The sequence below is a fragment of the Gymnogyps californianus genome, chromosome 1 (genome assembly GCF_018139145.2).
Source record: "Gymnogyps californianus isolate 813 chromosome 1, ASM1813914v2, whole genome shotgun sequence".
NCBI classification, from domain to species: Eukaryota; Metazoa; Chordata; class Aves; order Accipitriformes; family Cathartidae; genus Gymnogyps; species Gymnogyps californianus.
In genome coordinates this window covers 93,539,385-93,552,470 of record NC_059471.1, presented here as the reverse complement: position 1 = coordinate 93,552,470, position 13,086 = coordinate 93,539,385, and the positions used below count along the sequence as shown (strand labels likewise).

The following is a 13,086-nucleotide window of genomic DNA, read 5'->3' as shown; positions in this document are numbered from 1 at the left end:
AAGTTAGCATTATATGTTATGAAGGTTCTCCTCATAAGAATGTATCTTCATGATAGATATATTGGTATTTAAAAGAAAAACCAACAAAAAGCAACCCCCCCTTCCCCCCCTTTTTCACTATTATTAGTGTTTTATGTTTGTATTTGAAGGTTCTTGATTCAAACCCACTGCCTGGAATGATGATCACCCCTTCTGAAGGGGTGGTACCTGTGGGAGGCCATGCTGATCTCAAAATCTGTTTCACTCCGAATGCAAAAATGAGTTTTGATACAAGAGTGGAGGTATTCAAAACTGCAAGAACTTTTGTCTTTTGAGTGTTGTGTGTTTATGTGTGGAGATGTGTGTACATTTGAGCGTCTTTTGGATTTTATCTCCAGTGTTCTAATACTTTTTAAGGAAAAAAAAAAAAGAAAAAAGGTTTTCTTACAGCAGTTGATGGCTGCTATAACCTATTCTGTTATTTTGTCTCAGTCCTGGTCTGAGGTATCAAAACAGCCTCTCAGTTTGAGCTGATTCATATTATTCCATTGGCAAGCTGTTGAAACTAATGTGCGATCGTCTTCAGAAGATCATGTAGACATATCTGCAATTTCTATGATCTATAGAGGAGCAGTGTCTTTAATTTCTTGACTTATTTTGTGGTCATCTCAGAGGTGAACTTACTAGTAGATTTGATTTGATAATAGGGGTGCAATAAACATCTCATCTTATTTTGTTTTCTGCATGCCTGCTCCCTGAACTTGTCCTTGGTCAGATAAGTGAGAATGGGAAAAAGGATGCTATCATGGGGCTGATCTTTGCTACCTTTTCTGACTCTAATCCTGGATTCTCCATCTTCTGTGGCTGCCTACATTATGCTCACTAAACCTAGTATCCATTTCTTTTTTCCACTTCTAAAACAGATTTAGCATTGCTCAGAACAATATTATCTACTTTGTACCAGCACCTCTGTCAAGCAATTTGTGTTGTAGTATACTTTCCAATCCTCACAGCTGCTAAATAGGTCTAACTCATCCACTCAGCTTTCTCCTGTTTGAGAAAACTGTTCATTCTAGTGATACAGCCTCCTGCAACATTATTTTTGTCTGCAGAAGACTGGTCTTTCCTAAAACGTGGGGTTTTTTTGGCTTGTTTTTTTTTTTTTTTTAATTGACAGCTATGACTATCCCAGATATGGTATGTCACAGAGGCATGATTGGTTCTTCTTTGAAGCCACATCTCACTGGAATCTGTATATATATATGTTCTAGAAAATGAAGGCTTTTTCTTTACCTCTTTATATTTCCATAACAAAAATGCATTATATTATAAAGGCAGAGTTATTTTCATATTTTCATTACAAATTATACTGAGTATCTCTCTCCAGTCTATATCTGTGGGGTAGATTGTTTGTTTGTTTGTTTTTTAAACTTTTTTCCCATGTAGTTATGACAGATTTGGTGAGATAGTTATGTTAAAATGATCTTGTCAACAATCACACTGTTGTCCATTCACCTAGGTAGCAGTGCGAAATTCAGGAGTACTAGTGCTTAGGATTGGTGGATTTGTAGAGATCCCCGAAATAAACATTGATGTGGTAAGTATGAAGAAATTGTAGGAATTGTTAAGATTGATAGTGTTTTGCTTTATCTAGATGTCAAAGTGGCTCATCCCTACTTCATATTTTTCATTTTTTCCTATGCTAACTTCCTGAGAAAATTATCAAAGAGAAGAACTTAGGAAGAGAAATTAAAAACTAAATGTACATATAACAGTTGCGCTAAATGGTAGCTGACAGCTTTAGCTTTTGAACTTGACATTCTGGAAAAAGTATGTTAAAAGGGAGCATATTTCTTTAAGATAGTTACAGGAAAAAAATGCAATAAGGGGAAAAGGAATCCACTGATCTGTTTACTGAATGATGAAAACTTTCCTGATGGTGTAACTAGACTTATGTATTGAATTCTAAACTGTTGCGTTTTATGTCCTGGAAAGATTTTTAAAGATAAGGGTTATGCAAGACAATTGATTAACCAAGACTGTTATTGTGTTATAAATTGTGAATCATTGAACAATTATATTTTTTACATTCTGTTCAGTTATAAACTTGACTTCACACTTCTTTGACCCAATTTTTTTTTCTTTACACTTACAGGAACTATTTGACTTTGGTGGTGTTTATGTCGGTTCTACAAAATCAATTCCCTTTTTGCTGCAAAACAAAGGACAAGCGTGTACCAGAGTGGAGTTTGATTTTTCTAAGTATAAGGATTTTAAATTGAATACTAATGACCATTCAGGTATTTGCTTTTGCTATATCAGAATTTTCATTAACTAAAGAATGGATAATGCTAAGCGAAAATCTGTCAGGCTATTTCTGGTATACAAATTTTCTGATTTAAGAAAACCTAAAACAATTATTTTAATAAGTGCTCCTTAATATTAATTAAGAGGAGGCATTTTGGTTTGCCTGTAAAATGACATTTGCCAAAAATGAGCATTTGGAAAATGTCAAGTTGCCTGTAGATTTCTTTTTTTTCCTTTTCTTTTTCTATAGTTGCTAAGGTATGTTAAAAAAAAAAAGTTTGAATACCCTCTCACCAGTTAAAATTAAAAAAAAAAAAAATTAAAAACCCAACCAAACAAAGCCAAACAACTCTACTAATTTCCTATTCATGGACTTTTACTCACTGTTTTGACAATGTTTACCCTTCAGTTAATTAATCATCAGTATAAGAGTCCAGACTTCTCTTTTTCCTAATGGTACAGGGTGCTTGCAGGTTAATCACAGGATCTCTGTTCTGTATGATGCCCAACTCAGAATGACATTGGGGCAATATGTGGAACTAGCTTGCTATTCTGTGTTTCTTGACAGAACTAGTGCAGATTCTTATCCTTCACTCATTGTTGCTCATCCCTTTTCTAGTTCAGTCCTGGCATCTCCTTTGCTGTTCCAACATCTTTATTCATGAGAGAATTTTGCAGCTATGCTTATATGGCCTCTTGTCCCTGCAAGCTCAGGAAATCAGGACTCTCTCTTTTGCAAGACAGTATTATAATATTTAGTTGTATCTTTATGTAGAACTATATGTGGATGACGACAAAAAATGATCTGACAAGAACAGAGGGGTTTTCTTACCATGTGGTGGACTTCAAAGGGAAGGTGAGGGCTCCTAGTCAGTCATCTTAACTTGGAAGACAACTGTAAGACTGTCTACAACAGGCAACTAGTGAGCATGGGAATTGACTCATTGCACATGATTTCTAGATCAGAGTTTGTGTTTGAAACAAGTATTGTGACATCCAGTCAGGTCCAGTACTGTCCACATGGTGAATACTGGATGAATACTGATCCTGGTGTTCCAGGATGAATACTGATCTCAGAGGAATGTTACCTTGTTTGTTGGAAACCCATGCTTCTGCCAGTGCCTTAAAATTGGACAGGAAAGTCTGAAAAATAAAGCAAGCCTTACTGGTAAACTTCTGTAGTGTAGATTATGCCTAAAAGTAATTTAGAACAACAGTTTCAGGCAACTATTTTTCTCCCTGTGGTATTAGTTTTTATTATTTAGTTAACTATTTTTGCCTAACACTTTTATTCAAAGGTAAATGACAGTGGGTTTTTTTTTTCTGAAATATTGTCTTCTCCCAAATCAATAACTTTCATTAAAGTTGCTGGTGATTAACACTTCTCAAAATTACCTCCAGAATCCTTATGAGAAATACTATATTCATTCATAACTGTGAGAAATGTTTATCATACCAATATGTAGATAACTTACATTGAAAATCACTTTGAAGTACTGCAACTATTACGAAGTTGATATTTAGTGTAATAACATCTGTAATTTGATTCTGAATTTTGTTTTACAGTGATTGACTGCTGTTCTTCAAAGCCTTATTTGTATTCGGTTAATTTAAAGGGAAAGTCAGCTTTGCAGTGCTTATTGTCGTTCATGCCAAAAGAGGTAGGTTTATGGGGCAGTGGTGATTATGATAAATTAAAATCATGCTCTGTGATATTTCTATGGTGAAAGAATATAGACATTTTAGATGCACATTTTAGTGTGTGCAATAGTTTTATAATAGTAATCCAATTCTTAAGAAAACAAGTTCTGAAATAACCTTTATATAACTTTGCTGCTTTCCTTAAATGTTTGCATACACAAAGAAAACACGCTTTCTCAATGACTTAAAAATGGAAGAGGTATAAACTTAAATTGAAATGTCTTACCATGCATTCATTAAGTCATTCAACAAACTGGCAGCCATTTTCTTTTTGCAGCTATTTGTGCTTTAACTTTCAGATGACCGAGGGACTGCAAAAGTAGAGGAGTTTTATGTGTCATAAAGATTGGCAAAGTTGCTTTCTGATTGAGCTATTTGAGGGAAATAAATTGAAGATATGAGAATTTATGGGTTAGTTTTACATCAGGAAAATAGCATTTTATTGGCCGTAGGTGTCAATAGAGAGTGCTATAGCAAATTTTAAATCTAAACCTATTGAACAGTGCTTTAGAAATGGAGGGTTTGGGGTTTCCACATATTTGGAGAACAATGAACTGAAAGAAAACTTAGTCTTTGATATTATGAACCAGCTTCAGAACAAGCAGCTGGGGACCACTTCTACAGCACATAAACCTGTTGCATTAGCTGCATTTTTAGCTTAAAAAAATAAATGAATATCAGAGACAATGCATCTTGGAAGGGTCAACAATATTCTTTTTTCACCTCCCCACCACCCTCCTTCCCAGCACTTTAGTTTTTGAATAAAAGGGAATTCCTTTGTTCAAAGCATCATTCAAATAATGTTTACATATTACAGGCTGTGTCTGGTAACGCTGATTTTCTTCCTCTTATTACTGTCAGCTTAGATTCTGTGTACACATGGAAGCTATTGTGAAATAACTGATGGTGTGAATTTATAGCATATTCGCTACTCAGATGATTTTTCCTGACAGAACATGAGTCAATAGATTCATAAAAAATGAGCTATTTCAAACCAAGTTAATGTCCTCCTATAGCATAGCAGGCCTTGAGGTTAGGGGAGAAGCAGTAGATGTCATATCTTTAAGTATCTTGACACTGTCTGATGTAACATTCTCATAAGCAAGGTAGTCAGATTTAGACTAGATACAGTGTTGGGAAAGTATGTAATTGTTTGCAAAATGGTACATAGAGAATATCACCAGTGACCTATTGTCAAACTGGAGAGAAACTCAGTAAGGAAAAACGCTGACATTTTCATTTAAGTAGGAAGGGTCAATAATAGAAATGCAAGACTAGATAATGCTGTTGGAGTAACCTATGTGTATGGTATTGTGGATCACAAGTTGAACAAGTAGAGGCAGACACCATACTGATTTATATAAATAGGAATAATGTTAGTAAAGCAAGTAAAATAATTATTCTAATCAGTGCTGATAACACTTCAGCTGGATCACTTTTTCCATTTGGGATGCCATGCTTAAAGAAAGAAGTGGAAAATTTCCCTTGGAAAGAAAGTCCAAAAGAAAGCAATGGAAATGATCAGAAGTCCAGAAAGCACAAACTGTGTAGTAAAATAAATAAATAAATAAATTAAAAAAAAAAAGGAACTAACTTCCAATATTCTGTGGAATATAATTTATATATGCTTGTTCACTGCAGTTAATAGGTAATGAGTAGTGGGTTTAAATTATACCAGGTGGATCAGATCAGATATAAAAACTCATTGTAGCAAAGAGTCAAATATTGGAACAAATTACCTGAGAAGGTATCTCCTTTATTGAAGACTCTTAAGAAGGGGTTGGACAAGCATTACCAGAAATGCTTCACTCTGTCCCAAGGGGACAAGTCATCTGTCAGACAATCACATTTATCCATTGCAAAATCATATTCTAACAGCATGTTGTTGTTCCAAAGACGAAATTCTGGCCCCACTAAGGCCAGTGTTAAGGCTCTTAGCAATTATAACAGTACTTCTTAGTGGCTGTCTCTTGCTAAGTGTGAAATTCAAACCAGTTAAGCAATAACTAATACAAAGGAATATAGATTTTTGGCTTAAAATGATGAAATTGGAATGTGGAAAGGCTAGCTTCCCTTATAAATAAAAAGAAGTACATAAAATAGTGTAGAACCATGTAAAACAAAAATGGGGAAAAGATTGATTGAACTTTTAATGAGTAGGTATATATTATTACTGTTCTTACAGCCAAGCTTTGAAACTTAATTAGTTTTGATTTTTATTTTACTAGTAAAGTCCTCTGAGATGCATATTTCATTTACAAAAGCAACCTGTTGTAACAGCATTCTCTTAAAGAACATTTTTCAGCTTAAAATCATAAGTATTCAACAACATTTTAAATTTTTTATTCTAATTGAAAGATTGTCAATAGAAATGAGAAACAAAATGCTGCTTTGTAACTGCCAGTTAGCTTCTAGTAAGCCATAGATATAACACTAAACAGAGAAAGTAAATGGTTGCTAAAATTGTAACGCCCTTCTGTAAGAACTTTCCAAATCTCCCAAGTTTCCATTCTTTCCTGTTTTTCATTTTGTATCATCTGATTACTTTGGAATAGAATATACTTAGTTTTGAGGAGTTTGTTCCCATCTAATCCACAAACAGAGCAAGGTAATGATGGTACAACTGATACTTTAGCTTAGTTAAGCTAGCGTTTAATTTTTTTGGATTTTTTTTTTTTTTTTTTCTTCAGCATCTATACAGAAAATTCAGTTAGGAGTTCTATAAAAATAGAATGCCACAAACATACTGATTTAAAAATGATAAACAGGGTCTAGAAATGCTAAAATAAGGTCTAGCAATATTGTTCTATGGATGCGTACTATGTATAAGATTTAACAGGTAACAATATTTTAACTTCCAAGGCCTCAATTTCAATTTATTTTCATAAAACAATTTTACTTACATCTTGTCAAGTGTTTAACAGAGGTACTTCTAATCTACACTGTAGAAGCAATTTTCTTTTTTTTTTTTTTTTCCTTTAGTCTCAGTAGCTAAAAGCACTCAATTGCGTATAAGATCTAAACCACATACATATTGATGGGAGCCATAACCTGAAATCCGACAGCTCTGTTCTTGCTTATGGCATTGGATTTCTCTGGTGATAGTGCTGCTGTACAAAGTGATCCTTTTTTTTCTCCACTGTAGTGGAAAAGAGTGTAGTGGAAGGTCAGTTGTCCCCCTTACACACTAGTGAAATATCAACTCTCTAAAATCCTAAATGCCCTCCCCCACCCCCAGCTATCAAAACAGGGATTTTATTTGCCTCCCAGTACTGTATTTCCCATTGTCACAATTCAGCTCTATTACTATTTTCTTTCCTTGTCAAGTTGCAGGATGTGTTAAGAGTAGAAATGTTGCTACTGATGCTGCTGTAAATTCAAGTGATTAACTAAATTAATATTTCTGAAGACTGCTGAAATAGCAGATGGTTCTTTATGTTTAATTTCACTTGTCATCTAAACTACTGTTCAGTATTACTGTTTGTTATTGATAAGCATCTCCAACTGTCATTTGATACGGGTGGTATGGTAACCTAACTGAAGACAAGATTCTACCAGTTGGCAGTCTGCTTTAATTATGATATAAATTTGGACAAAAAAAATAATTCTTGCATTTGACTGGATCTGTTTTGTGACGGCTCTTCTTAAAAAAACCAAAAAACTGTAGAATATATTGCATCTATTGATTACAGATTTCTCTATAGGGTTTTCTGATGTCATCCTTTTTTAATTTTTCAAACTCTGGGTCTAAGTATTTTACCAGTCTTGAGAAGAATTTTTGGCAATCAGAACAACTTCCTTCAGAAGAAAGGGAATAAAGAACTTCAAAAAGGAAATTTTCCTGGGGTATCTTGTACCTCATAAGCAACTAATAAGTGCTGCTTTAATGAAATGTCTTACAACTTACAACTCACTGGTGGTCACAAGTTAACATCGCTGAAAGTTAGTGCAGCACTGATAGCTGGCAGCAATAGCACTGACTAATGTTAAATGAAGTTAACTTTGAAAACTAAATGTGATGCCCACTATGGCATGACTAAAGGAAGCAGCTGGAAGTATATGTACCCCCCAGGATGATGTAGCTTTTCTTTAATTTAACTCCTGCAAAGTAGAGTGCTAATAAAAAGCATAGTTCTGTTAAGAAAGTGGTCCAGGTACCAGCATCTCTGATTGTGATCAGAAACTCTCAGTAGTTACTGATTCTTAAAACATTCCCCATTGGATCAAAGTTCTTTATCATTTTACCTCATCTAAATTTCCCCCTTTTCTCACTAGATTTCTTCCTTCTCTTTCCTGATTTTTCCAGTCTTGAAAAAACTCTAATCTTCTCTGTATATTGAGCTTCTCCTATTCAGGTTTCACGGTTGCAAACATTATTTCCTGCCTCTGCACTTGAACAGCTGTTTCTCTGATCTCATCACCGTTTTCTGGACAACTACTCTTACCCAGCTTACCTCCCAGCTGCTACAAACCTTCTGTATCCCATTGAGTTGCATTCTTTGCTGTCCGCCTTCTGGTTCTACTAAAACTTCTTGCTGTTGTTGCAGTCATTACTGGCAATACTACTCTGCAAACCAACAAAAAACCACTATATTGATGTTATTGCTAAGAAAGTAGATACTAGAACTAAGGAAAAATTAAAACTAAATAACTCAGAAGCATTAATAAAAAAAATCACAAAAGCATGAAATTATTTTAATATGCTTTAAAATTTTATTAAAACTACTTGAATTATTAATGTAAGATTTCAAGTAATTTAGTCTTGAATGCAATCTTGAATTCTCCTGCTAAAAATCAACTTGGCAATAGCTTTCCTTCTGCCTCAAAAAGCTTCAAATCAACAAATGAAGTAAATACATCGGAACTCTGAATAGCTCCTACAATTCTCACTAAAACTTAGTATGTAAAAATACATGTGACATCAAAAGACACTCTTAGAGATAAATTATGTTGGCATGCTTATAAAATAATATCTAAAAAATTTTGAGATAATTCTCCCAGTATTCTAAGTGGTAAAATGAAGTCGATGCAATATAGATAAGGCTAGGATGCTGCTCAGACATGGCCTGGCTGTGCCTGCCTATTATTCCAGCATCTCAGAAGGTGTTAGAGGTGACAGGGCTCTCCACCTCACTGGAGAGAGTTTAACCTTGGTGTTTGTTGGCTGTGAAAGTCAGAGCTGTAAGTGAAAGCAATATACAAAAATATATATAAGTAGGTAAGCTAGCAAATACTACTTAATATCATATTTGTATACAGGCTGTATGCTGCTTTCTTTTCTGTTTTGATATAACTTTATTTGAGAGACACTTCAATTATGTTTTAGGTTTTTTTCACTGCAGTATAAGGAGGTTTAGCCAGCTGAATGTCTGATGGGCTAGGCAGGGTTCTCATTTCAGAACTGAATAGAAAGAAATTTTCTGGTAATTAAACAAAAAAAAAAAAACCCAACCAAAACTAAACAAAAAACCCCATGACTCTCTAGCCAAATACCTGTTGTAGCTCCCTCATCCCTCTCCAGAGACAGAGCTATGAATTATTACTAATAATATTATTTATTGATTGATTGCTAGCAGTTGTTATTTTTGAACTGAGTTTTAAATCGTACTGTCCAAGAAGCATATAAACATGACTTTTCTGACCATGGCTCTTTTTCTGCAAGCTATCTGTCCAGGTAACCTGTCCTTTGGTTTTGTGCCAGGGAAACAGGCAGCATGTGGTCACTTTAAGTATTTGCTCATCTTCGTTCCTCAACTGTTACTGTGTTTCTCCAGGCAGGATGATCCACATGCTAGCAGCAGCGTGATGCATGGTCTGGTAAGGAAAGCAAGCAAAGCAAGGTGCAGGAGTGTACTGCTTCAAAATGACCTTTTTTTTTTTTTTTTTTTAATACCCTGCTGAAAAATAACAAATTCCAGCATCTTGGAAAAAAGACAAAATACACAGCTGTGTAATAATGAAGCCTATAAGGGCCTTTGATTGAGATAAATAGAGCAAGTCACACCTGTCAGAGCTTAGTGCTTAAGCTTTTTGTAGAGGAGTGACAGGTGGTTTGGGGCGGGGTTTTTGGCGTTTTTAATGATGTAATTTTTTTTTTTAAATGAAAGAACAGAATTCGTGGTGTAAGAAATGAATTCTATGGAAAATCTGCAGCTGTGGAATTACAGGGTATTGTGGGTGCATCATCTCTGTATACAAGGGAAAGATTTAGTTTTATTTCGATGTTTTGAATGATGGCTTTGAACACTGGTTACATTATTCATTGTGGAAAGCTGCTTATCTGTGATATAGAGCTGGGGAATTTAGGCTGCATGAAAGATTTAAGTATGTTTTAAGGAAAAGCTCATGTTAAATCTGAGGGGAGGTTGAGAATGTATATTGTATACGGTTGCAGGACATAAACCCTTGGTTTTGCAGTTAGGTTTAAATTTGAATCAAACTGATTTCTTTTTTTCTAATGTACGTTACATTTTCTCTCCTTGTATCACTGCTGAATCCATATATTTTTAGTGCTATAAATAAAGAAACTTTAAAATCAGCCTTTACACAAAAATTCAATGACTTTTAATGCTTCAAGATATTTGAACAGTCTGCATGTTATTATATGATAAATGCAAGAGTATTATCCTTTACAGATGTTTTAACTTAATTTTAAGACATAAATTAGCTTACTGATTTACTTGCAATTCCCTGTGAAGTTGTACTGTGAAAGCAAGTACTGTAATTTTAGGGAGAAGTCACATATTCTTTGTGCTAATTAAACTATATGATTCCTGGATTTGACAGCAAAATTTTTACTCAACCTTGAGAATATATGCTATATTACAATAATAATTAGCAAAATATATTTTATAAAGCATAAAATATATTATTGTATTGGGATACTTAGTAAAGACAGAAATGAAGTAACTGTTTGAAAGTGTTTTTTGAAAATAATTTTTTTTTCTACTCTTGGATTCCTCCCCTCAACCTGACAACTGTGCTTGAGTTTGTTTATTTTTTATGCATGAATTCTATATAAAATACCATTTTAATTGTCATGGTTGATGGGTTGGTTGTTTTTGTTTCTTTCAGTATACTGAGTATTTAGGCCTGAGGCAGGAAGCCATTCAGTTATGTTCACTGTCCAATGTTGGGCTTAGAGCTACCATGCACTTTGTATCAAACCTATTTCATAGATTCAAAGGAGTTTCGGTAGCAGAGCTTTCTTGATCAGACAGATTTCTTAAAATCAGCAACTTTTATTTGTTTAGCAATTCTAGCAAAAAAAATTGGAAGGTGTTTTAAAATGCCCTCTAAATAAAAGTTTGCAGGAATATCAGTTTTATTTAAAGAATTGTTATCTTCTGGTGGCAGCCTACACAAGCATGTCCTTTTCTGGCATCCTTTGGAGGTGTTCTATGTGAATGCATAACAAGGAGCTCCTTTGTCTCATGTGACTAGTCTGAAGTATTTTAATTGCTAAGACTACCACTTTGTCGATGATGCCTCCTTTCCAATTAACGTGCATAATTAGTGTAAATCAGGACAGGAATAATATTTCGTGTAATGATATAAACAACCTTGAGTGTTTGTGCAAGAACTCTCTCTAGGCTCCTTGCTTCCTGCCCCTCCCTGTATTCTCTGGTTTATGAAGTTAAATGCAGCTTCAGAAAAATATCCCAATAGATAAATAACTGTAAAGTATTCATAGATTATTTAAGAAGTAACTGCAAGTCCAGTAATAGTATAAGGATTTTTTTTTTATATTGTCATTAATTTTTTCACGTATATAATCTTACAAGAGAGAATTTTCCATTATGGAGTTTTAGAGATTAAAAACAAATCATAATTTTTTTTCTTAAAATATGTATAAAAAGAAAAATAATGATTCTACTTGCAAAGTGATGTCCTAAAAAAATGAAATTAAGTTTTAATTCTGTTTCAGTAATATGTGTGTGTGTGTGTATGTATTATAATATGATTTCTAAGTATATAGACTTTTTAAAGAATTTTTGTTTGTAATACAGGTTAGTTAATGTGCAGTTAATGAGGCAAAGATACATATGAATGAAACAAAAGGTCTATGATTTGTTCTCAATTATATAAATAAATTTCTGTGAGTTATGTTGGCTCTGAATTTGCACTGTTGTGCTTCAAAGCAGATGTAGGTTTTCAGTGAACATCTTGTCCTACATGTAGTGAATTAAGTGAGTGTCTTGCACATATTTGGTTTTGTTTGCCAGTTCTTAGCAAATAAAACCCTTGTTGCATAGTAAGACTGAACCAAATTCTCCTGATAGTGGGGATGAAAAACAAGTTTTGAATAACTGCTTTGGGAGAGGGATAAAGGGATTCCACCTTTTGTTGTCCAACCTAAACGTACTAAACGTAACAGGATTGATGAAGAACAATGGCAGTGCTAGAACGTACTCTTTTGCATAGCCAATGATGTAATGATATCTAATATAGACTAAGCATTTTAATCTTACCAAACTTAAAAAACTTAGTGTCATTATATTGTTATATATGTCATATATGCTAGGGATGGAAAGGATTTTCTAGCTTACTTTTTTTACTGTAGTTCTTGGCAATGGTGTTTCAAGTGTTAGAATTGCCCACGTAGGGAAGTACCTGCTGGCCATAGGGAGCTGCCAAGGCTTGGGAGCAAGCTCAGAACCTGAGATGTGCATTGAGATGTGCAGTCATCCTCTCTCTGTTCTCCTTACAGTGACCCATAATGCTTGGGAGATAAGTTGGTTATTTATGCAGCACTTTGCATATTACACTTCTGAAGACGTGTGCTGGGTACACTATACCCAATATAGCAAACTTCTCATGCAGCCGAAGGAGTGTGACAGAATCTGTGTCTGTGTTGTGACCGTTGTATAAGATGCTTGATCTAGAGAGTCCTGTGAAGTCTGTCTGTCTGTCTCTCTCTTGTATTGGTTAACTTTACAGTTCTCTCTTACATGTGTATTTTAACAGCTGTCAGGGTTGCCAAATAACCATGTATTCAGCCCTATTCTATCAAACTTCTCTTATGTTTCTGGAAATGTATTTCACACGTTGAAGTGAAAGGAACTTCTCACAGTATGAAGAAAAGATACTTTTCATTCT

General features: G+C 34.4%; 1 protein-coding gene across 1 annotated transcript in view; it reads left to right on the top strand.

Annotated features, from left to right (window-relative positions):
* The window catches only part of CFAP47 (cilia and flagella associated protein 47), a 363,098-nt gene that overhangs the window by 28,098 nt on the left and 321,914 nt on the right, over window positions 1-13,086 (top strand). The window contains 4 exon segments of the mRNA XM_050891106.1: window positions 150-281; window positions 1,499-1,576; window positions 2,135-2,279; window positions 3,853-3,947. Coding sequence (XP_050747063.1) covers window positions 150-281; window positions 1,499-1,576; window positions 2,135-2,279; window positions 3,853-3,947 — 450 coding nt within the window.